A 26,151-nucleotide genomic window follows, 5' to 3' on the forward strand; every position below is an offset into this window, starting at 1 on the left:
TTCAATGACTGTCTCTTGCTCTGTGTATGTACAGTGCCTAATCTTGTGGTCAACTGGTGCTTCTAGATGCTATTGTGATCCCAGTAATAAACAATAATAGCAATACATTGGTGTTTAGATGTGAGCTTCTAGAAAAAATATATAACTCGAGATGGGCCCAAAACAAAACCTCAGATCTTGAATACCACCAAAATTCTGAATGCCTGAAATCCAGATCTAAGTTCTGACCCTCTGCCTCAGGTCCAAACTAAGAGAGCTGAAAACATTATATATTACCTACCAACTTACTACTCAACAGAACAGCAAACAGATAGTGGACCCTGCTGTGTAACACAAAGAGTACTTTAGCAAATAGGCACTGAAGGCCGTTCCTCAACCTCCCATGCCAATGGGTAAACAAAAGAATGCTGCTACTGATTATCATCCCACAACTCTCTTTGTTCCTGGCAAACAGCTAGAGCAGCATCAGGAAGAAAAGTGACCCAGCAGATTATTCACTGTTTCCTAGATTCCTGTGCTCTGGAAAAGTTCTGGAGGCTAGACGAGTTTCACAACTACCACTTGTAAAGCACTGAATAGAAGAACGTAGGTTTTGATTTTCAAAGCCAACTGGGGATTTAGCCATAGGATTCTCATTCATTTTAATGTGTAGTCAGCTTTGGAAAGATCAACTACCGGGCCTGGTATGCTGAAGTGATAAGCACTGGCAGCTCCAGCTAAGTTGGATGAAAGTGGAGGGTGCTCAGCACCATTTGAAAATTAAGTCCTTGGTTTATGTACAGAAGGGGAGTGCATTATCTTATTCAGTATCTCTTAGGATGCTACAGGCCTTCCGCGTCTTAGCACAAACCCAGTTTTGAGAAAACTTCTTTTCAAGTCACCTTTATAAGGTATCACTGGTTCTCAGCATCAGCTAGTGCTAAAAGGCACTGAAGCTCATTAAAAGGGTTGGACAAATATTTTCCATCAAAACTTTTTTTGGATCGAAAACTAGGGGGTTTTAAAAAGCAGAAAAAATCAAGGACAATGTCTGCTTTCCTTCAAAATTTGTTGTGGTTTTTTTAATTGAAAAGCTGAAGTTAGTCTGCCAAAACCCGAACATGGTTTGGGATTTCAGAAGTGTGTGGCCAAATATTTGCTGCTTGCTGTGTTTGATTGTTTAAAGAAACAGGTTTCTGGTCCTCTGTTGGCTTCCTTGATTCATATCTGTCTCCATAACTTTGGGTTCATTTAGGTTAGAACATAAGAACATAAGAATGGCCATACTGGGTCAGACCAAAGGTCCATCTAGCCCAGTATCCCGTCTACTGACAGTGGCCAATGCCAGGTGCCTCAGAGGGAGTGAACCTAATAGGTAATGATCAAGTGATCTCTCTCCTGCCATCCATCTCTGCCCTCTGACAAACAGAGGCTAGGGACACCATTCCTTACCTATCCTGGCTAATAGCCATTAATGGACTTAACCTCCATGAATTTATCTGTTTCCTAGAGACTGGCTCCATGGGATCCCTCACAAACTGGAGACGATTACTGTGGGTTTGTCTTTAGTATAGCTTATGTACACACTCCACGAATTGAGCATTTGACTTGTTCCAGAATCTGGTATGAGCCTATGTTGTGAAAACTGAAATGCTCAAAATAGAACATGCATTTGAATGGACACGGGGTGCTAAAATTAAATTAACCCAGGGGGTCTCAAACTGGGGGTCGGGACCCCTCGGGGGCCACAAGGTTATTACTGGGGATCTTGAGCTGTCAGCCTCCACCTCAAACCCTGCTTTGCCTCCAGCATTTATAATAGTGTTAAATATATAAAAAGTGTTTTTAATTTATAAGGGGAGGGAGTCGCACTCGGAGGTTTGCTATGTGAAAGGCGTCACCAGTACAAAAGTCTGAGAACCACTGAATTAACCCCTCTGGAGCCTCAGGGAATGCAGGGGAGGTGGGTCTCCCTTGGTAGGGTTGGGAAGGAGGTAGGTGGTGTAGGATATTGCTCTTCTCATGTGATCCCTCCTCCATGGCTCTCTTGGCTCTATCACCATTAATCTAAAGTGGCTAATTTTAAATGAAGCTACCCTCCCCTGACATGAATCTCCCTATGGCACTGAAATTAAATGTAGACTATAATTTGGCATTTGAGAAGTGAAAAGGATGGTAGCCCTAAGGGAAAAGATAACAGCTTGGTTCTTTGTGTTAAATAGCTGTCTGCAAGCCTCAAACTGCTGAATGAGCTTTAGGGTAGTGAAGGCTGTGCCTCCCCAAACAGTCTGGCCCTGCCCCTATCTCACCCCCACCCACTTCCTGCCCCTCGACTGCCCCCCTCAGAATCCCTGACCCATCCTGCTCCTTGCCCCCCGAGACCTCCCACAACCACCACCCTGGGACCCCACCCCTCATGACCCCCTCGGTCCCTGTCTCCCCCGACCCCTATCCACCCCCTGCCGTGTCCTGACAGACCCCTGGAACGCCCACGATCCAACCCCCCATTCCCCGACCCCCCCCAAACCTCTGCTCCCTGACTGTCCCCGGGACTCCCTGTCCCTTATCCAACCCCCCTGGCCCCGGCCCCCTTACCATGCCGCTTACCCCCGCCTCCTCCCTCTCCTGGAGCCTCAGTGCGCCACGTCCAGGAGTGGCCCTGGACAGCACTGTAGCGGTGTGGCTCCAGTGGGACCGCCCCCTTACCACGCAGCTCTCAGTGGGAGGAGCTCAGGAACTCCCAGCCCCACCCCCTGACCACACGGCTCTGAGGGGGAGGAGCTCAGGCTCCGCCCGAGCCACGCCACTTTAGCTCTGTCCAGGGCCGCTCCTTGACACGGCGTGCGGAGGCGCCAGGGGATGGGGGAAGGCAGAGGTGGGGGGGAGCCTCCGACATTCTTGCGGGGGCCCCTGCGGGGCCTGGGGCAAATTGCCCCACTTGCCCCTCACTCTGGGTGGCCCTGGATCCTAATCCTCACAGAGCAGCATCTGGAGGTTGAGGCAGGAATAATGCTGTGGAGGCGGCAATTGTTTTCCTATATCGTAGTAGATCTGACCCCAGAGAGAACTGCTCTTTCATTAAATGCCGTATAGTATTGGATACACATACCTGCCTTTTGGAGTTCTTCACTGTTCACAACTAACGTGTATTCGTAGATGCCGCCAAGAGTGGCTTCAGTGATGTAATGCGTCCCATAATCTCTGTAGAGTTCTCTGTATTCACCATAGCTGTACTCTAAAGGCAGCTGATGGAGTCTCTGCAGGAACTCATAATGCAGCATCAGAGTCCGAGGCTTCAGTTTATAACGGGCAACATCCAGCTCAGAACGGGCATGAATAAATTTGCTGGACTATATGACATGTAGACACACAACAGCATCCAAGTGAAATGAGGGACATAGGTCTCCATGCAAAGTATGTTACCACAGTGAATGTTATATATACTGTCTGTGCATTGTATAAATGGATGTTATTGGTCTGCATTAAACAGCTCACACAAATCTGTATACTCAACATAGATCTTAATTTGTAAAATGTGCCATTACCAAAACTTGAAGTGAAGGGAGAAATTTTACACAATGGAAACAAAGACATTCCCTCAAACCAACTATTGTCCAACGGAAAGAATATCCTTCCTCTCCACACCCCTTTTGGGGCAAAAGCCTGGATAATAAAATGAGCTTTCCATTGTGCCCTAAATACATTCAGACTCAGGTTCGTTTGGGCCATCAAGGGAAACATTTTAAAGAGCTGATGATCTTTCAATTTAAAAAGCCTGTAAACTGGATAATAAAATCTAGCCCCCTAATCGGGCCCAAAGCAGGACTCATTGGGTGGAATTTAGCGGTCTGTGTTATGGAAGACCATAGTGGTCCTTTCTGTTCTCAAAAATCAATGAATGTGAGAGTTACCCCAGATCCTCCTTATCTCTCTAATGGTGTCTATTTCAGGAGCTTCTCGGCCCCTTGGTGAGCATCCCTAGTGCAATCTTCTCTCTATCAAGGAAGCTCTATTTGGGGTTTTTACCATGTGTAACCCACCCACCTCCTGGATGTGATATTCTATCCCATGGGGGGGGGGAGGGAGGGGAAGAAGAGCGAGAGAGAGGAGTCTGCTCTACAGCCATATGGCTTTTAGCTCATGCAGTAGAGACTAATGCACTGAGGTCCCAGGTTCAGTCCCAATCAATCAGTGTTACACAAGCTACACAGAAACGAGGCCACTGTTCTGCTCCTGAATGCACATGGCACTGAGGACACCAGCATATAACAGCAGTGGAACTAAACAGCCAACATGAAGTAGGCCTGGTTTACAACAGTGGAAGGTTAAGAAGAAACCAGGCGATGGTGCATATTGCCCCAGAATGAAGTCATGTCACTAGAAGAGTACAAATTAAAGCTCCTCCAGATGGTTTGGAGTGTATATAAGGTCACAGAAGTGATTGAAGGACAAGAGTGAAAATGTATGCTTCATGGTGAACATGCAGCCAGTATTCTGTGCTGTGTGCCTTGAGTTCTGTGGGTATCTCATATCTACCAATGTGAAATGGCACGTGCTAGTCTATAATTAAACTGGTGAAGACCTGCTAGCAGCTTTAATTTTATATTACCATCATAGCTACTGTACAGTTGACTAACAGGGTTTCTTTGTTTGCATTGTCACTTACTGCAGTGACAGCACCTGTCTTGTACTACTATGACTTTTCCTGTGTGCACTGACATCCTGCTGGGATTCCAAGGTCACTAGTCTTCCACTGCACAGTCTGTTCTATGCATTCATAAACACATAAAACCTGATGCCTGAAAATCCCATCCATCCCAAAGGAAGGGAATGTCTTTTATCCAGGAACTCACTTGCTATTCAATGGAACTCACCAAGCTGGACAGATGGAATTTCAAAGTTCTAGGGCTCAGTATGTAAATAACAATCTGACCTGTGTGAAATCCCTTAGATAAATCACGTTCTGGGTCATATCTAGGGTGACCAGATAGCAATTATAAAAAATCAAGACGGGTGGGTGGTAATAGGTGTCTATATAAGTAAAAGCCCCCCAAAATCGGGACTGTCCCTATAAAATTGGGACATCGGGTCACCCTAATCATATCTGTTTCCCACCCATCTTTCAGGACATTTTGATTTCATTCACTACCATCGCTATTTATTGTTGTGCTTGACATATCAAGCAAGTTATTTTTCTTCATGGTCTCCTGACCTGAGGTGGATGCTATAGTACATTAAACTCCCTGGCAGGGTAACCTGGTAGTTTACAGTTCCTATGTCCAGTGGCTAGTATGACCATGTGTCAGCCACTTTAATGGCTGGATTGTCAACTTTAATATTACTCCTGAGGACATTCTGCGCCAAAAAAAATAAAAATTATGTGACAAAAATTTTAAAATTCTGCAAAATTCTGCACTTTTTATTTGTCAAATAAATGTGGAGGCTCCAGCATGGCACTGGGGAGCACAGACCACTGGCTGCACAGAGGTGGGAGATCACTGTGCAGCTCCCCCCTCCCTGGACACGGACTCAATGGTGAGGCTGCACCCAGCCCTGACACAGCACAAGGACCGGGCCGTCCCCAGAAACACCCCAGAGCCCTGCCTCTCCATGCCAGGTGCACCGGATGTGGGCAGACAGGCTCAGCAAGGCAGGATCCAAATGCGGAGGGGCTTAGCGTGGGGGGAATCCAGGTGTGGGTTGAGAGGGTTCTGTGTGGGGAAATCTGGGTGTCGGTGGCTCAGTGCAGGTGTGTGTGTGGGAGGGATCTGGATGCACAGGGGCTTGTTGGGGTTTTTTGTGTGCAACGGTAATGGAACTCTGCAGGGGGATCCAGGTGAAGATGTTAGGGGCTCAGCAGGGGGGTCTGGGTATGAGGGACTAACTGCGGGGGTCCAGATGCTGGGGGAGTGGGGCTTAGTGGGGTTGCAATCCATGTGCAGCTAGTTGGGGCTTGGTAGGGTGAGGATCCGGGTGGTTCATCGGGGCGGTCCAGGTGCAGGGGGAGTGGGGCTTGTCTGGAGGATTCTGGGTGCAGGGGGAGTGAGACTCGGCAGGAGGGTCTGGGTGTGAGGGGGGCTGGATGGATGCGGGAGTGGTTCCCTGTACAGGGATCCTCCTCCTGCAGCTGAGGAGTGATGGATGCAGAAAGCTCAGGGGGAGGGTTGCAGAGCTTCCTACAGCTGGGGGAGAAATTTGGGGGTGGGTCTGACTAGCAGGTAGGAGCCATGAGCCGGGCATCACTGTTTGGGAAGATTACATGGCCATTTCTGTGGCTTCCCTTCGCTTCTCCATCAGAAAGTCATTTTTCTGCAGGGAAACAAAGAAATCTGCGGGGGACATAAATTCTGCGCATGTACAGTGGCACAGAATTCCCAAAGGACTATTATTTTGTGCTATATCCCCTATGCTCATATAGGGGCTGCTGTGCATCAGTAGGCTCCCGCCAATCCTTCCTACATGACAGTACTTTTGTACCAATAGGTGTGCACTTCCCTTTGTGTTCAGAGGACTAATTTGGGCCTGTTTCTTTCTTTCACTTTTTTACAGTGAGACTCTATTGGACAGACCCTCAGCTGATCTACATTGGTGTAGTTCTACTGATTTCCTTGGAGCTATACTTCAAAAGCTGAGGATCTAGTCCTATATTTTTTATACATGTATACACACACGTACATTTAAATTTCACATCTCAGGTGTTAACTACTAAACTGAGAACAGTTTTAAGTAGAAAGTAACTTACAGTTGCAGAAAATTTTTTCGTCCTTTGAATGAACTTCTTGAACCTTTTGTCAGAATAACTGTAACCAAGTTCAAACACTCCTGGTATCTTTATTCCAAAGCCAAAGCTAGTCTGCGAAGTTTTTGCCCTAAGGATATTTTCTTCAAAACTTGAATAAGATTCGTATTCAGTCAATGTAAATTCATATTTGCCTTTGGTCTAAACAAAAAGCAAAACCAACACACTTTATTTCTTGCATACTGATTTCATACCTGAAGCAAAGGGAAAACATCTTGATAGTCTTGCAACAAACATACTTTTGAATTAGTGCTTAAACTTTAAAGATGAAAAGCATGGTATAATTGCTAATCATTATTAGTACTACTACAATACCACTTGATTTGCAGCACAGGTTAATAAAATGCAGATGAGAGTTACTGTCTCCACTGTATTGCAATTGCCTACATCTTAAAAGTCCATGAACATTTAAACACATTTAAAATTGCGAAAGGAACAAAGCTTGCTTAATAGGCATCACGTATCAAATCACACTAGATAACACACAGCATTAACTTCAATGGGCTTTTAATCAGGCTCTGTATCTTTGATGCCCATTAAAGATAAATGACAAGTATGAAAATTACTTGGGTGCCTGCCCTTTTATACAGTACGTTCTGGATATTTTAAAACAATAATTCTTATTTGCACTTCTGTAGTCTCCTCTAAGCACATGACTCACTGCCAGCAAGCCCACGTTGGCTGGGTGTAGTGTAGCAGGCTCTCCTCCTTTAGTGCCCTGGCTGCTAGCCCTGTGGTGGTCAGCTTCTCCTTGCAACTCGGCCAGGTCACACAGAGTCCCACCCCTTCTGGGGTAAACCAGCAGTCCGATAAACTTTGAACTTTGAACTTTGACAAACTGTTGAACTTTCAGTCTGAATCTGGACTCACCAGTCCTTACCCCTGGAATCAGGGAGGCTTCAACAGTCCTTACAGGGGGGTTTCCGCTCCACCATCCCTGGTGGGCTGGTAGGGAAACCCAATGCCCTCCTGCTCCCCTGGATTCCAGTCCAGGGACCCTTGAGTAGGAAGTCAAGGCCTTGCTACACAAACCCCTGGCTGCCTCCCTGGACCACCTCCTACCTTGCCCAGTCTGCAGCCTTTGCTGCAGCCTCTTTCCTGGCTCCCAGTGTATCAGCGCCACGCTTTCTAGGCCTCTTCCACAGGCCCACTGCAGAGCTTCTTAGCATCTGATTCTGCTGCAGGAGAGTTTTCTCAACTGACTCAGCAGGAGTCCTCCTGCTCCCTGCAGATCCATCTAGCAGCATGCTGAATCCTGGCCTGGACTCCCCAACTCAGCTCCCCGACTCCAGCCAGGCGTCTCTCACTGAGAGGGACCCAGAGGTCTGCACTTCTTCCTGGTTTACCCCTAATGATTCAGGGGGGTTCAGCCTGGTTCAGCCCTTTTAGCTCCTCCCTCCAGCTTTGACACTTATTACAGGTGTAGCAGGGCAAGGCTGATTGAGCCCTCAGATTCTCCTTAACTCCTTCAGGCCCATGGTGGAGTTGGTACATCCCTTCACATCTCCTTTCTATCAGAGGATCTCAAGGTGCTTTCCTCACACTGCCCCTTGAATGTAAGTATTTTTACACCACTTTTATGGAACAGGTTCTTGAGGCAAAGAGAAAATAAGGCCCTGATCCTGCACCGTTAAAGTCATTAACGGTTTTGCCATTGACTTCAATGTGCTTAAGATCAAACCCTATCTGAATTTGCGAAAATTCACATTGGAAATCTTTGGCAGAGCCAGAATTAGGTCCCAGATCTCCTAATTTCCAGTCCTCCGCCTGGACCATGAGACCATCCTTCCCCTGAACATGCAACACAGTCAAAATAAAGTCTGTGCTGTGTGCAATAATGAACAATGGTAAAAGTGCCCCAAATTACATGTTGCCATGAACACAAATATTTCACTTTCATTATGGACACTGGAATCATTCCTTTCTCCTTCCCCTACAGTTTTATATTTAATACTTGATTTCCTCATATTATGAGCATTACTATTTCAGACACCCTGTGCACTGCATCATTATAGAGAATATCTGAAATCTAGTTCACTTTCTTGCAAGCAAATCAAGGAAACAACAGCATCTAGCTCAGAATTTTGGATGGCTTCATTACAGAAACTTTACTTTTTCATATTTGTGTCATTTAGAGAACATATACATGATTATTAGAGTATAACAATCACTTATTATGTTCCCTAATATTTTCAAAGTAGGTCAAAATTTAGTCCTAAACCACTTGACCCCAATTCTTGAAATTCATTAAAATGTCATCTAGTAAATGAAGCTGTGTCGACACGCTGCACTGAAAACTATTGGAAATGTAATTAAAGTTGGTTTGCAGAAAAAAAATCTGATTCTTACCTCTGGGGAGTAGCTTTCTACATTGTATGGTTTTCTAAACCTGGTATCCATAATATAATGTGGAGTACATCCCCCAGCATAGTACCTGTGATCAAGAACCAAACCTTCCAGATTGTTCGTGAGGATATTTAACCTGTGTAGGAGGCATAACAGTGAAACAATAAAGTTTATAATTTAATTAGCAGCAAAATATACAATTTGGTTAAGAAAGACAAGATTTCCCCCCCTATTTCCTTTTGCGCCTGCCTATTTTGTTGCCTAGGGATTCTGTCATCAGAACTTTCCATCTTCTGTCATCCACTCTGAGTAGTCTAGGAGAACCTTCCCATCTGACAAGCAAATGAAAGAGGGACTCATGTTTTGAAACATTTCTGAAGATAATATTAAGCGCAGAAGAATTACATTCTGTCAGCTGGGACTGACATTATGGCATCATCCCATCAGTGATAGCAACATTTGTATACTTTACCCAGCCAATAAAAGTTCATGGAATTGAAATTGCGCTGGAAAGTAAGGATTTGGAGTAGCTCTTTCAGGAATGGCAGAAGGGTCAGAGGTGGGCAAAATATACACTAGGCACTGGATCAGATCCTAAATCCATCTGTAAAGAGTAAAAATGCAGTCTGGCAATCTTTTTACGTAGGGAGAATGGCTTTTTTTGGTGATGGGACCAAGAGTTCTCTGTTATTCACCACCATCACTGAAGGGCGAATCCCAGTGGAATCTCATCTACATGGTGCACGGTCTCAGGATACGTGCTACTCTGAATGAGATCATGTTTAAATAGCAGTGAGCATCACTAGAGGAAAAATCACAAAAGAAAAAATACCGATGAAATCGGGAAATCCCCAGAACCTATCATTGTTATGTTGTGCTCCAGGTCTTTGTTAGGCCTGCCTTTCGTTAGTTTGGAGTCAAAGGATAGCATAAAAAGGTCTCTGAAATTGTTAAAATTAGCTTCAATCTTAGAACACAGTGAAAAGCGGGAAGATCCACTAAAATCATATGACTGAGCATTTGTGGCTTCAAAGAAATGAGAGGCATGTTTCTGTAAGAGTTGAAATGATTTTTTAATTTATACTATGGTTAACAGCAGCAGTAATGACACCCACAGCGGTCACATCTTCAGAGAGTTGCATAGAAATGATCATTTCCCCTTTAATGTGATTTTTACAATATGAAGCAAGATTTTTGAGGGGTGCACATGAAGGAAGATTAGGGGACTATTTTCCCACTGTAGGATCCTATAGACAATTATCATCCTATATGAGTTGGCTCATATTCAACCACCTCCAAATTCAAGGTTGTTTAGTTCTTGGGTGAAATCTTGCCCCCATTGAAGATGATGGCAAAACTTCCATTGGCTTAAATGGGGCAGGATTTCACCCTGGGTTTTGGTTCAGTCCATTCCAAATGTAGGGGCCCACTGCAACATATAGATCTGAATCCAGATTCAGATTTTAAGCAATCCAATGCTCCGGGATGTTAGTGTGACCCTAAGAGCCCTTCAGTGCCCACTGACAAAGGGTTCATTATCACATAACAGCAACTCCTATCAGGCCTGACAAACTCACTACACCTAACAAATTGCTGTCATAGTATTTATCTATAAGGAATGTTGTGTAGCGTGTCAAATGAACGCTTATATCATAGTGGTCATCATAAGCATTGCGAGACATATGTATGGGCATTAGTCAAGAAGGTGTATGTATGTACTAAAAATATGTTTGAACTATGTAAACAGGCAGGGTAGATAAACTAGTTTTTCCCAAAGGAATGTTTATTTACCTGCCTGCCTCCAATATCTAGCAAGCGTTGTGTAAGTCAACACAAAGCAAGCTTCATTTGAAAGACAACAGGAAAAGCACGTTGCCAGGTGAATGAGAAAGACAATACGGCATGAGCACGCTGAAGAGCAAACAGCAGAGGAAAACAACTTTGTCTGGGGGTACACCTGACAGGGATACATTCCAAAGGTTTTCTGGAGCATAATGAAGAGGGAAGGAACCTAGGGATACTCCTGGCAGAGAGGAGTGAAAAATGAAAAATCTGGATCCTGATTTGACTGAAAATCAGCAATGAATGCAAAAGGACTGAGGGTGAGAAAAATGCTTTAGCCAAAAGACTGTAGCTGGCTAAAGGTCTATTTAATCTCTTCCCAGTGTGTTCTATTTTTGCTTTATTTGTAACCAATTCTGTTTCCACTACCCTTACTCAGTTGTTACTAAAACCTTCTCTTTGTTTTACCAGAAGTAGAATTCAGTGCTGTAATATTAAATGAAGTGTGATTACTCAGTTTAATCAAACAAGCTGCCGTGTACACTGTCTCTTTGGAGATAGCCAATTTGGTAATCCCTGTGAGTGTCGAATGATGGGCTGGATACTCCTGGGGAATGTTCTTCCAGGGACTCAGGAACTTGGGTGCACCAAGTGTTATGTGCAAAGAAAAGTATGGTCTGGCAGAATCCTGGGGAGTTTGTCTGGGGTCGCTAACAGACTGTGGTCACAGGGAGCTCTCACCTAGTTTAGCACCAGCAAGTCTCTCTTTTGCTAAGGCAGAGGGGTAACAAGGTCACCCATAGGTCTGGATGCCCTGAGAAAGTGTCACCCTTTGGACACAGAATTTTGATGCAGGCCACTCTATAATATAATCATGATTCAATTTTCTTTTCAAGTATCAACATCCCCACCCAGTGTTTTCTTTCAGAGCCAGATTTTAAAATAGGCATCATCCCAGCCTCCTGGAGCCCAGGCAAAATTTGTCATACACACAGAGTAGTTATCAGGCCACACTCTGTTCTCGATTGCGCCCATGTAAATCTGGAGTATCCATGATTTCTCAGGTGTCCAATGGTTTAAATAACAATTATCTGTAGAGGTTTTAGAAGGGTTGTCATTCATTACCTACTCACCCAGCTTTGGCACAATTGGCACATTTCCAGAAGAAAATCAGTGAACACACTAGCCTGCAGCTCTCTTGACATGCCTACTGGCAAGCTAACTACCTATGCCATGTGGAGCATTACAACCAATTCATTTAGCGTGTTCACTGCACACACTGATTTTTTTTGTCTCAGTGATTGTTATTTACTAAGGTTCTGATGAAAACCCTTTCGGGTCAATATGAATTTTTCCAATGGGCTTTGCATCAGGACCCAAGACATGTCAATTTTTACAACATTTACAGTTCAATATTTAGCAAGTCTGAGACTACATCAACATATTTTCCTTATTTGAAAAAGAAGTGCAGGGAACTTTAACCATTTCAGGTTACTATATGTCTCCATTCTCAAGTCACGTAATTAAATTTGCTATGTTTGGTTTATTCAAAGGATGCCTACTTACCCTCTTGCCAGATTCTCTATTCCCCAGTATTGCTCCATCTTCTGGTCGCATTTTTTATACACCTTTTTACAGTTTTTTTCATCTGACTGATCCCCACAGTCATCATCTCCATTGCAAAGCAACCTCCGTGTAATGCATCTTCCTAAGAGGCAACACTGAAATTGCTTAATTAAGAAATCCTTTATCATTTTATTATTAAAAACTATAAAGCCACAGTGGTTGCCCCATAAAGCTTATAAACTTAGAGATTACAGCATGTTGGTTAGAGCTGGTTGGAAAATATTTCCTCATCCCCTAGACATTTCTACTTTTCATTTAAAAAATGTCTGAAAACTGCCAAAAAGTGTAAAATGGATACAAGCTGAAAAAAAAAGTTAAGTTTGTTTATTTTTCCAGTGGAAAAATCAAACCTTTTTGATTAGGGCAGAAATTTTCTGCAAAAATTTTTGTTTAGTAAAAATCCAATTTTCTTTTGAAAAAAAAAAAGCCCTTGGAAATTTTTCCACCGGCCCTAATAATAAATAATTATAATTATTTTCTTGTGTAGATGATTGATTACAAGAACAAATAACTTGAAATTCCAATGAACAGGATTAATTAATATGAGAAAGGAGCATACTGGTAACACATTCTTAATAAGGGAAATAATAGACATGAAGGCTGCATGTCTCTCATGTCTTTTATTATTAGAATTGCTCTACAGAGACCTCAAAACAATTCTGTGAATCAAGGCAGAAGGAACAGTTTTGTTTTCTCATGCTGTGTTGTCCATCCATAATAAGATCCCTACAACTGAGATGTTAATGAATTATATAAAAATAATACCTCACTCTTATATGGTGCTTTTCATCAGTAGACCTTTAAACACTTCACAATCTTTGATATATTTATTCTCACAACGCTCCTGTGAGCTAGGGAAGTGCTATTATCCTCATTTTACCAAAGGGGAACTGAGGCACAGAAAGGCTAGATGTTTGGTCTGACCAAATAAAAAACATTTCAGTTTTTCATTTTGCCAAGAAAAAACAAATAATTGTTATTTCCAGTCAGCCGAACTGAAAACCGAACCGAACCGAAAACTCCACCAGTTCCTTCAATGTGATTGTGAAAACTAATGAATGCTACAGAACAGTAATTTATGTGGGGTAGGCAGAACTGTCACCACTACAACAACAAATCCATATAAAGCTTTTTTCCTTATGATCTCAGGCACATGCCAAAATCATGGGCACATATTTTTCTGCCACTATCTGACTTTTTGAACCAGTTTTGTGGCAGCTTTTATTATTAAGACTGTTTTTAAATTTCCTACTTTCCAAAACAACTGGATTATAAAGAGACTGGCAGACTGGAATGTGGCCTACATTCCAGTTAAAATCAGTCATTTGCAAATGTGATATAAGTGCTGTTATACTTTGGGCCTCATCCTGGCATACTTTTACTCAGGCAAACCCCATAAAAAAGTTCTGTCATCAATTTCAACAGGAGCAGGAGTGTCCCCTAGAATCATAGAATATTAGGGTTGGAATAGACCTCAGGAGGTCATCTAGTCCAGGGGTCCCCAACCCCCGGTCCGCGGCCCGCCTCTTACAAACCGGGCCGCGAACCGATCCAGTGGACCTCCCGCAGGCGTGCCTGCGGGAGGTCTACCCGAGCCGCGGGACGAGCGCCCCCTCCGCAGTCGTGCCTGCGGGAGGTCCGCTGCTCCCGGGGCTCCGGTTGAGCTGCCGCAGGCATGACTGCGGACGGTTCGCTGGTCGCGCGGCTCAGCTGGACCGCCCGCAGGCACGCCTGCGGGAGGTCCCCCGGCTCTGGTTGAGCTGCCGCAGGCATGCCTGCGGGCGGTCCAGCTGAGCCGCGCGACCAGCGAACCGTCCGCAGTCATGCCTGCGGCAGCTCAACCGGAGCCGGTGGACCTCCCGCAGGCATGCCTGCGGGCGGTCCAGCTGAGCCGCGGGACGAGCGCTCCCTCCGCAGGCATGACCGGTCCCTGGTCCTGAAAAGGTTGGGGACCCCTGATCTAGTCCAATCCCCTGCTCAAAGCAGGACCAACACCAACTAAATCACCCCAGCCAAGGCTTTATCAAGACAGGCCTTAAAAACCTCTAAGGAAGGAGATTCCACCACCTCCCTAGGTAACCCATTCCCGTGCTTCACCACCCTCCTAGTGAAAAAGTTTTTCCTAATATCCAACCTAAACCTCCCTCACTGCAACTTGAGACCATTGCTCCTTGTTCTGTCATCTGCCACCCCTGAGAACAGCCTAGCTCCAGCCTCTAATTCAAATACTTACCTGTAATTGTACATACAAAGCCTTCACATCTAACTTTATTTCTGCAAGGACTGTTTGTAACACAATCTTCTGTTTCTTTGTCAGAATAGTCACACGGGTCTCCATTGAACTGAGAAGGCCGTTCCACCTGGGCAAATCTGTACTGTAATGACACAGAAAACATTTACTCCTCTGTGTAGAATGCATGAATTTTATGGATCCTAAATTAAAATACGAACGTCTTGTATTGAGACATATTTGCTATAGGAGTAACACCAAGAAAAATAGTAAATATGGCAGAATTTTGATTTTCTTGCAATGGACCTAATTTAAAAAATAATTTGGGGTAGTTTTCATTTTATTAAACAAGATTTTCCACACTTAGTACTGATGGAGTAAAAAATGTGGTTTTTAGCTTGTCATTAAGATAGATTTTGTTCAAATAGGACTAATTGCTCGGAGTGGGAAAAAATAAGGAAGGGTTCAATGGCATTTCCCTTCTTTCAATTAGAGTTGTTAATGACACCTCTTGTTATTCTCTGTACCTGTGTATTTACTAAACCTTCCACACCATTATTGATATTTTCCTGATAACACCCCTGTGAGGTAATTCTCTGATCCATTCAATAGATTATCCTTCTGCCCCTTTTCCATTTCCTAGACAAACTCATAACTGAGAGTCTTCACTCCTTATACAGCTGGAGCATCATTACTCCGACTGCAAAGGGCTGAAGCAAGACTGACGTGGGATAACCATTCTAAGAATGGTTATCTTAACCTGTTAACAAGTGGTCTTGTGCACTGTTTAAAATAATGGGATTTTTGACATTGACTTCATTAGGAACAGGATCTTAATTTGAAGATGTTCCATATATAGAAAATGCTCAATGGCAGGTAATGAAAAGGGTCTCCCAGTCCTGTGAGGTGTTGCGTGCCCTCAATTCCCATTCAAATCCAGAGTTGCTGAAGGTGCTTAGCAACTTGCAGGAGTCCTGCGGACACTGGCCTTATGTGTGAATGCTCCTGCCAAAGGACTATGATCATTTGTTACATTTTATACAAGACAGGGAAAATTAACTGCCTGTTCCTACACTCCCTTACTGCAGCAAATTTCCAAGGAAGTCAATGGAAGCTATGTTTAGATAAAGAATTGCGAGATTGAGCCGACAAAGTTGAACCAGAATTCCAAAGCAAAGGGTTGCAAGCCCCACATGTCCCGGAAGACAGAAGCTGTGCTGCCGCGGACAGCTAAACATAGAAGCTGCCGCCGAATTGTCGCCGCCGCCGCGGAAATGCGCGTGCTGCCCTAACGGTACACGGACTGCCCCCGCGGTCTGCGGCGGAAATTTGGCATGCTGCTTGGGGGCAAAAAACACAGGGACTGCCGCCCCCTGCAGCTTGCCACCCCAAGCACCTGCTTGGAATGCTGGTGCCTGGAGCCAGTCCTGAGGCCTAGACGTGCACTTAAACCACAGGAGGTCTTTTGTGATGCTTCAGCGGTATGTAGGTCTTGTGCTGGACCCTGGACACCTTGAATGAGGTGAATTCATATCTAACTGCACTGCCCATGCAGATACTCCCTGCAGGAGACTTGAGGAGCCACAGGCCAGAAAAAGTGACTCCATCACTGAGTTTTTGCAGAGGCAATGTTATGAAAGACTATCTTGCCTTTCATTCTCTCTTATTTCTTATGCTTCATATTAAGATCGTAGATACTCACTCTTTTCTTTTGACAGGGGTCACAGGCGCTCCATGGTGACCAGCTGGAAAGCACACAATCAATCGGCTGCGGAGGGTTGCTTACTGATCGGGCCCATCTGCCTTTGGCTAGGCTCACGTTGACTCCATTTAGCCGAAGAAGAGGTTCCCTTTCACCACTAAATGTTCACAATGAATAAGAACTTGAGTGTGTAGGATTGCAAAGCTAGGAGAATGGAACCGAGGCTGTGTGTGTGTGTGTCTCTCTCTCTCTCTCTCCACACACTAAAACAATCCCTTTGTTGTGCTCCACTAAAAATCTTTCATGCAAAATACAGAGTTAGCTATCAATCTTACACCGGGTGTGCAACTGTGCAGCTCCTGGTTTACACTGTTATAACTGAGAGCAGAATCAGGACCATAATGTTTTAATTTGAGTGTCAAAGGTTATGGTATTATTTAAGTGTAAAACATCACATGCCCATCACCAGGGTCTCAAACAAGGTCATTAATGATACAATCACAACTTGACAAAAATCCTGCAGCTGGATCGTAACTGTAAACACCATGGACTTTCCTAAAGAATCAGCAAAAATTGATTTTGTAGCAGACTTGTTTATCTAAAGCCCAGACAAAATTCTACTGGAAACTGCATGGATTGCTTAAAGCAACGGGAGTGCCTGTTGCTGATGGTCCTTAGAGCAGCTTTTACTGTACCTTCCATTTGTGGGAAATGTTGGTATTATTTTTAGCAAAAATATGCGTGTCTCAGTTTCCCCACTCACTTTTATATTGTTAACCACTGTGTGGGAATGGGTTAGTTTCTTTCCTGGGACAGAAGAATCAGAAATGCAGTGACTGGGTGGGAGCCAAGTAGGCAGGTCAGTGTGGGTAAGAATATGTCATCATATGAACGGAGTTACCTTGAAGATACAATAGAAGACCATTAACTTTTAAAGACTGCCAGCCCAGGGGGGGCAGAACATGAAATGGTGTGACTGGAGCTTGAACCAAAGAACTGAGGTGTGAGCAGACTGCAGTGAGAATCCTGCTGACCAGCTGGTGGGGCCAGAGAGGTGCGTGTGTCAATCCTGGACATTTGGGCACGAGAGAGAGTTTGGGCTGCCACCCTGCACATGCACGTAGGCTTTGCTTTTCCATTCTACTCTGATAACACTAATTACTGAATTCCAGTTGTCTAATAAAAGGTGTCTTGTTAGGAAACATCTGTCCTGAGTCACAGCAAACATCTGCTGGTTGCACAGCTCCCAAGAGGGTAAGTCTCCAACAGGGGCCAAGCTCTTTAAGACCTGTTAAAGGAGTCAGGGTGAGAAACAAAGCGCTGAAGTATGCGACCCAGTCAAAAGTGGAGGCCCAGGGCCTAGCATGAAGAAGGGTATACTCCCAAAGAGTCTACGTTAAGGTCAGAGACTTGGCATGCCTTGTGGATCCATGACACCTACTAACAGCAAACTAAAAATCCCTGTCTTTCTATCGGTAATTTGAAAGGCTCAAGGGCATCTGTACATTTATTCTCACCAGTGGCTTTAATTACAAAACAGATTAAATAAATTCCTTTTACCAGGGGTTAATCAAAGAGTCAGTCAACCAAGACGACGATTTAGATAAATAATGCAGAATATTTGTAGTTGCTGGTGGTGGTTTGTTAAAAATTCCAATCACGTCTCTTGGAGAGGTGCTGAGACAAAGTCTGCTCATTGTGATACTGCTATGAATCCCCATTGACTTCACTACACTGGCTTGACACTGGTGTCTCTGAGAGCAGTATTTTACCCATACAGCATAAATCTTTTTTAACTATGAAGAGTGGTTTTAAACTAATATGTGTAGCCAAGGGTACACTGCACTTTCTCAACTATGGGTTAAAGAGAATGTGCCTTTTTTTTGGTAAAGAACATTGCAAAGGACTTTTAATTCTAAAATGTAGAGCTCAATTTTGTCTTGAAGGCCTAAGCCCTGATTTGGGGTGGATTGACAACTGCCCCCCCACACACACAATAGTTCCAGGAACTCCCAAGGAGCACAGTAATTGTATCCTCTCTCCTAGGCTTTTCTATTTCCTGCAGAGCTTACCAATGCCTTTCCCTAAAGGCCAGAGGGGCTGGGGGGTGGGGGCTGAGGTTAGACACCTCCTCCTCACAACCCATCATCAATAAGCAAATTGCCCCATCAGTGCCCCCAGCCTCCACCAGCACAAGGAATGCAAAAAAAATGTAAGCTGTGAGCGTAGACCCTCCTGTATAGCAGATTGTTCTTAATATTGTGCATTCAATATCACATGTAAAAAAGGAAGTGGGGAAAATGATCAGACAACTATGTAGTCCAGGTGTTGGGTTTTGTTTATACGAAATGAGGACCAAAAGGCATTAGACCAGTTGAGACATTTAGGATCATAGTAGCTAGGTAAAGGAAAGACCTCTTATATGATCCAGTACTCCCTCCCCCGGGAAGTACCAATTATAGTCGGGTAGTAGAAGAGCTATCAAATATTAGCCAAAATTAATTTTCTTTTGACCCCTAAATCAAGCTGAACTCTAATAATCCTCAAAATGCCCTTGTGAGGTACACACAGTAAGTAACTGCACTGCAAACAGATTTTCACTTCATCACAACACGACTATAACATTTTGGCATATAAGATTTATCAGACTGGATTACTTTTTTCAAGCCAGTCATTTCATAATATGCGCATTTTAAAACAGTGCCTTTTCTTACTTCAGTAGAAACTCCAAAACAGCTTCAGATGACATTCCTTATTCACCATAAAAGGAAAAGCAGACGGTCAGTGTTACATTTCATTATCTAGCATGTCATTGCATGGATATTTATTTAAGAACATTCACTTACCTAAAGCAATGCACGGTTAGGAAGCCCAGTACTTCACAAAACAGGAACAGTTTCACTGGGTACAAGAGAAGTATAGTATGCGATATGCTCATGATTCTAAGGTAATATCAGCAAATATCACTGGCAGTCCTAAACCACCAGAACTCCAGTTCTGCCTTCTATTGGATCTGAAAGTGGTTCAAGCAGCAAAGGGTAAATTAGCCGATCTTTTGTTTACCATGTAGAAAAACTATGACCCACCTCCTGACAAATTCACATGACAACCTTTATAGTTGCTAGCACACAGGAAGTTCTGAAAACTCTGTTGAAGGATGTCGGAGAAAATAAAAATCAGCTTAGGAGCAATTTACATTTCCCCTTCATTTGTTTTAAGAACAGGAGTAATGGGGCACCTTAGAGACTAACAAATTTATTTGAGCATAAGCTTTGTTATGTTTCCTTAGGGCATTGCTGAAAAAATAAATATTTCACCAATAAAGTCACATATTTAAAATCTTGGCTCAGAAAACAGTCAATGAGAAGTGACACGCAAGTTAAAAATCTGGTGACTAGGAGAAGGGATGATTGGAAAAATACTTAAAAAAACCCCAACCTATCCATTTGTTGTTGCAAAGGAATGAGAGAGACAAAGCATGGGCAGGTTTCTCCTTAATTCTGCAGTGAAACTTTCCATTCCACAGACAACAGACCAATTCCAGAGAGGTGCGGACACCTCACTGGAAGTTAGACGTGTTTGGCCCTGCTTCAGGTTTGGGCCCAGGCCACTTGCTGAGTAAAGATGGCAGCATCCGACCCAATGATCATGCCTTTCTAAAGGAGAGCCTCTAGTTCTATGGAAATTGGCTCAGATAACTATAGGGGTCCCTTCTAGCCTTAAAATGTATGAATCATCTTGTAGTCCATGGAACTTGCCTTTTTCCTCATGATTTCTAAGGTTTTACAATGGCTAGGCAAGAGGTGACCTGGGGATAGTATTTATTATGCATAATGGGTTCCCTTTTACTCTTACCATACTCTCCCACATCTCTTTCCCCCCTTGTGTAAACGGGGCTCTCTCGGGCAGGGATGGTCTTAGTTACGTGTTTGCATAGCACCCCGGTTGACAGAAGTGCTGGTTCTGTTTGTTCATGTTTGGCGGCCATCTGGGTGGAATTTAAAGATGCCCTGGGATTCTCATAAAATATGGGAATGGCCCCATGGTCCTGGTGAACATCCCCTCTCTTAATAAAATAGATCCCAGCACTGAAGGGATGGATCCTTCTAGGCACTGCTGAACTCCACCTAAGAAGTACTGAGCACCCTCAATTCTCACTGATTTCAAAACAGAGTTCAGGGTGCTCAATAACTTGCAGATTTTGTTCCTAAGGCAGCACATGAGCGACGTCTGTGTGCAAAACAGCTGTTGCAGTGGCCTACATAGTCACTTTGGTACTTTGTCTGGGAGCACAATGTAATAAAATCTCATTCTGTGAGCAAGTTAGTAATAGCAAAGTAAGGGAGGTGTCATTTGAGTTGTAAAAATCTACAGAATCATAAATTTCAATGGTTTTCCCCTCTGTGGCATGAAAGGGGGAAAACGTTAGGCACCAGCTTTAGGTCCTCTGGTCGATGGAAATTTTGATAATATACCATCAGAAATGGGTGAAGAGTTGGGTATCATTCGAAAGCCCTTTCTCCCATGGACACGATGGTACCAAACAAGAGATGCCTAGAACAATTATATAGATACATATTCGAAAAAATATTTACAAATCAACTTTTTAAATTATACTTTAAAACAGGGATGCATGTCTGACATAAAAAAAAAAGACACTGATATTTGGTAATCCTAAAGAAGTTAGCCTTGACGTGTAGGATGGAAAACATTTACTCATCAAGTCATCATCAGTGTCATCTCCTTCCAGGTCGCCACTGCTAGGCACATTGTCACAGTCTTCCTCCTCCATGCCGCACTTGCACATCTCTGTACACGGCAGGCTGCTAGCCAAATATTTGCAGGTTGCTGAGCATCTGGTCTTTCCACATGAGCATCTGATTACCTGTAGGACTGATTCAGGAGCGCATGGTATTTCACATGTAACTGGTGTGATCAGTCCACCCTCCAAGACCCATCCATATCTGACAGGGGAGGGTAGTTTTGGATGCACTCAACCATCCTGGAGCCATTCCATTGCTTGGTAATTTACCCTCTTGCTAGAAGGTATAAATGCATTTCTTGTTGGTGACAACTTTTCTGTTTGTCTGCTTCTTGGAAAATGTAGCTGTGCAAGTGTCATAATGTTGGTCTTCAAATGGTAAACTTGGTGTAGGAACACCTCCATTGCATTTATGACCAAATCATTGTCTAGCTCAACCATTCCAAGCACTTTCAGAGCAAGGAGAGAGTCTTCAGAGGCTGACTCAAATGCCTTCCAGTAAGGTAATTTGATCTTTCCAGCCAACCTTTCCTGAAAGGATGTGGAAACCTCGCAATGGGGTCTTGGGCCAGAAGTGGAGCCAAGGATTAGTACCGGAGGAACAGAAGCTAAATGCTGGAGCTGGAGGGTAACCAGAGTCATAGGCCAAAGGATCGAATCCAGAACTCAGAAGCCAGAGAGGAACAGGGGCTGGCACCAGAGCGGAAGGTAGGTGGAGTAGGAGCAGGTTTGAAAACAAGGATGGGAATCAGGCAGGAACATGGACTGGAAGTAGATTGGAACAGGGCAGATGCAGGGATTAGAAGCAGGAACAGGCAAGAACAGATGTGAGCATGGTAAACATTGAGCTGCCACTGATCTGCTGTGGGTGCCAGACTCAGAAGCAGGGCTGCTAAACCAACAACCTTTCAGATGCTGTGGCTACTCTGTCACTTCCTAGGCAGTGCCAGTAGGCTCACTGGTTACCCAGCAGCGAAGTTACTCAGGGAGCAGGCCAGCAGCTGATCCTAGCTGGTCTGGTCCCTGACAAGCGCTTTAAAAGCCTTCCTGCTAAGCATGTGTTCCTTTTCAATCCCATTCAAAGCATGTATTTCTCTGTACTTAGCCTTTGCTTCAGCCATCGCCACCACTTTTCCATCCATTAGAGCCTCTGTGAAGCAATTTATGAACTCCAGCTGAGTTGCACAGTTTTCAGTAGTAAAACCTGTATTTGTTTCTGTTACCTTTTGCCGCAACACGATATATTTTTTTTATGCAGCACTCAATATCATAAGCGTGGGTGACTTTTGGGTCAATAAACCCACTTTGCAAGCAACGTTCTCACTAAGAATGACTGCTTCATACACTTTCTCACCTTCTCATGTTGAAACTGTGCTTAATGCATGCCTTCGGGCTTCCGGCGTATCACAGAAGCAGGTGTTCTTCTCAAAACACACGCCATGAGCCCTACCATAAGGCAAGTCTCGCACTTGTCCCAACATCTTCAACTTTTTCCTGATGCTTGATTTACATTCTCTCCAATCTTGCCAAATTCAGCTAATGGGTGCACTTCTTATAGCATGTACGGTGCCACCAAGCATTGTGTTCAACCAGACCCTCTGTGATGGTATTCACCAAAGATTCAACTACTAGTCCTCTACCCACTGATGTCTAAAAATGATCCAGACCAAAGTGAAAACAAGGATTTTGTAATAAATTACTTTGGGATTGCAATGAGTTATGTAATGTAATGTACGTTATGGACCTGTGTGCATAACACTTGCGGATGGATTCCAGTAAATTTCTGGCTGGATGTTGATGTCTTAACGGTGCCTCATTACAGCTGTTTGGCATAATAAACAAAGATGATAATCAATACCACTGAACTGCTTTTTTGCCGATGATGGCAAATCAACTGGCAGCACTCCTTCCATTTACAGAAATCTGTATCAGGTATTCTGTTCTGAGCATTAACTGATATAACACATTACTGTCAGTTGTGAGGGCTGCATGTTTGACATGCCTGTGTTAAAGTATAATTAAAAACATTGATTTCTAAATATTTTCTCAAATAAATAGCTACATAATTGTCCCAGGAGTCTCATGTTTGGTACTATTGTGTTTGCGAGAGAAAGGGCTTTTGAATGAGGCTCAACTTGACCCATTTCCAGTGAGGCTGTGTTGTCAACATTTCCACCAAGTGGAGGACCTGCAGTTGGGGGTGGGGTGAAGTAGCAAGTCCCCCCCACTATGCTGCAGAGGGTGACACCATTGACACTATGATTCTGTAGCTTATTACAAATCATACGATACCTCTCTTACCTTTCTATCAATAACTTGCCCACAGAATTATACATGCTCTCAGACAAACTGGCATGAACTACAATAAATGGTAAAGGAGGAGGAATGATTGGGCGCTGGATGGAGACTCAGGAAATCTTGGTTCAATGCCTTGCTCTGCCATAGACTTCTTGGGAGACCTGAAACAAGACCCAGAGGGCCAGATTTTCATATGCACTCTACAGCTCTAGTGTAAGCATCAACGTTAATGGCTAGACTTACTTCAGCTCCCATTTTGGTGCCTAAATGGGAGCTTATTGTCTGTTGTAAGCTCTTTAAAACAGACTGTCTCTCACTATGCCTATGTACACATAAGACACACCCAGGGCACAAAGGGGTCTCTGATCTTGGTTTGGGCTTCTAGGCATTATTGTCATACAAATACTAAATAATACTGGTAAAGTGCTTTGGCTCGTCTGTGAATGAAAGGTGTCCTATAAAAATTAAGCACATCAATTCTAACAATACAAACCATAGTTAAAACTAAAATACAGCCTCAGTTTAGTGGACTGGTCAAGAATTATTCCTTTTCTTTTGGTTCTCCAGTTACTATTCAGCCATGCATCTGAAGCAATCAGCTTCTGCATCTTTAGAGCAAAGCAACTTAATGTTAATGATTTAACACAGAACAAGCAAAATGTCAATTGATTCTTTATGGGAAATGCTCATGAAAATCTGTGGTTATGTTAGCCACTTTTTAACCTAATATTACTGAGCATGGAGACAATGATTAACTGCTCTTTCATCTCTATATATGGAGAACAAACAATTAGGAAAGATGGTCTAGGCTGTTCAAAGTTTTATATCTGCTTCAAATTATGCTGCCTCAATATAAAACAATGTTGTGTCTATCAGATGCAGCTGACTCAACCTTTGATACGATCGATTTGGTTGTTAATCATTGGTGCACAGATAAACCCCATTGCGTACATCTTGAATACTGCGCACAGATGTGGTCTCCTCATCTCAAAAAAGATATACTGGCACTAGAAAAGGTTCAGAAAAGGGCAACTAAAATGATTAGGGGTTTGGAATGGGTCCCATATGGGGAGAGATTAAAGAAGCTAGGACTTTTCAGCTTGGAAAAGAGGAGACTAAAGGGGGATATGATAAAGGTATATAAAATCATGAGTGATGTGGAGAAAGTAAATAAGGAAAAGTTATTTACTTATTCCCATAATAGAAGAATTAGGGGTCACTAAATTAAATTAATGGGCAGCAGGTTTAAAACAAGTAAAAGGAAGCTCTTCTTCACACAGCACACAGTCAACTTGTGGAACTCCTTGCCTGAGGAGGTTGTGAAGGCTAGGACTATAACAGCGTTTAAAAGAGAACTGGATAAATTCATGGAGGTTAAGTCCATTAACGGCTATTAGGCAGGATGGATAAGGGATGGTGTCCCTAGACTCTGTCAGAGGGTTGAGATGGATGGCAGGAGAGATCACTTGATCATTACCTATTAGGTTCACTCCCTCTGGGGTATCTGGCATTGGCCACTGTCGGTAGACGGGATACTGGGCTAGATGGACCTTTGGTCTGACCCAGTATGGCCATTCTTATGTTCTTATGTACAGGAAAGACCTCTCGGTGTGGGGATGTGTGTCAGGGAAGGCAGTATACTGTTTAGCAATAACCATACCAGAGCCAAGATTACAGACATAAGGCATGCAATGTATACTCTAAAACCAACAATCGAGTGCAGAGTGATCTGCAGGTTAACCACATTTGAGTTACTGGATTAACAGATAGACGGGGTGGTATTAATCAGAAAGAGACAGAGGTACCCACGTGCTGGCGTTCGCCATACACCACCACATTCTCCAAAGTGGACTTCAAAGCAAAATCAGGCACATACAATAAGAGATGGGCCTAAAATGCAAAATTCAGAGCTGGATCCTCTATATTTCAACTCCCCAAGTGACGCCCCATTTCTTGCAGTGTGTTGGTTGGAATGTTATCTCCTAGCCATTTCCCACTTCCTGACTGCATTATTTTTGCAGTGTGTTGTTCCCTTCTGCACCACAGAAGATTTAGACAACAGTTAGCTGCCTATCTGTGTTAAGTCTCTGAGCATTTAACTCTGACAGAGCTGTAAGTTAATGGATGTAGATTTTGATGCATCTACAAACGGAAACTCACTCCTGTCCACTTAATTCACCAATGACTTCATTAACCTCAGTGTCTGAGGTTTCATGATGCTTGCAACCAATTCTTAGAGTTTGTAGAGTTCCCAAAACTAGTATGAGTAATTTAAACCCATAATTCTATCCAAAGGTGGTTCCATTTTTTAAATTGGCATATTTTCCTGTCAAATGAAAGAGCTGTGATCTGTATTAGGGATAAAAGAGCCTTCCTTCTACAGGCTAGGTTGGCACTAACTGAAATCAGCACATGGAATGGATACGGTGGTTCCTCATTACCACTCTTTACTACACCTTTCACCCTCTTCTACAGGAGCAGAATAAAAAAACCCAGTAATATTTGATATTAATAGGGGAGGTTTTTGACATTGATTTCAGTGGCTCTAGGATTGAGCCATGAGAACTTTCAAACCCATGATGCTCAAATGGGTTTGAAATTAGATGAAACTCATCCCTATTTTTAAT

The 26,151-nt window shown here is 43.5% G+C and overlaps 1 protein-coding gene across 1 annotated transcript in view; it reads right to left on the minus strand.

Moving 5' to 3' along the window:
• Positions 1 to 19,501, minus strand: part of C8B (complement C8 beta chain) — a 33,738-nt gene extending 14,237 nt beyond the window's left edge. The window contains exons 1-7 of the mRNA XM_045026548.1: positions 19,311 to 19,501; positions 16,465 to 16,621; positions 14,766 to 14,907; positions 12,473 to 12,614; positions 9,128 to 9,260; positions 6,722 to 6,919; positions 3,089 to 3,329 (exon numbers count right to left, since the gene is read on the minus strand). Coding sequence (XP_044882483.1) covers positions 3,089 to 3,329; positions 6,722 to 6,919; positions 9,128 to 9,260; positions 12,473 to 12,614; positions 14,766 to 14,907; positions 16,465 to 16,621; positions 19,311 to 19,402 — 1,105 coding nt within the window. The 5' untranslated portion in view covers positions 19,403 to 19,501. The remainder of the gene's footprint in view (positions 1 to 3,088; positions 3,330 to 6,721; positions 6,920 to 9,127; positions 9,261 to 12,472; positions 12,615 to 14,765; positions 14,908 to 16,464; positions 16,622 to 19,310) is intronic.
• Positions 19,502 to 26,151: the final 6,650 nt, after the last annotated feature.

This window comes from Mauremys mutica, chromosome 8 (genome assembly GCF_020497125.1).
Source record: "Mauremys mutica isolate MM-2020 ecotype Southern chromosome 8, ASM2049712v1, whole genome shotgun sequence".
In the NCBI taxonomy this organism is placed as follows: Eukaryota; Metazoa; Chordata; order Testudines; family Geoemydidae; genus Mauremys; species Mauremys mutica.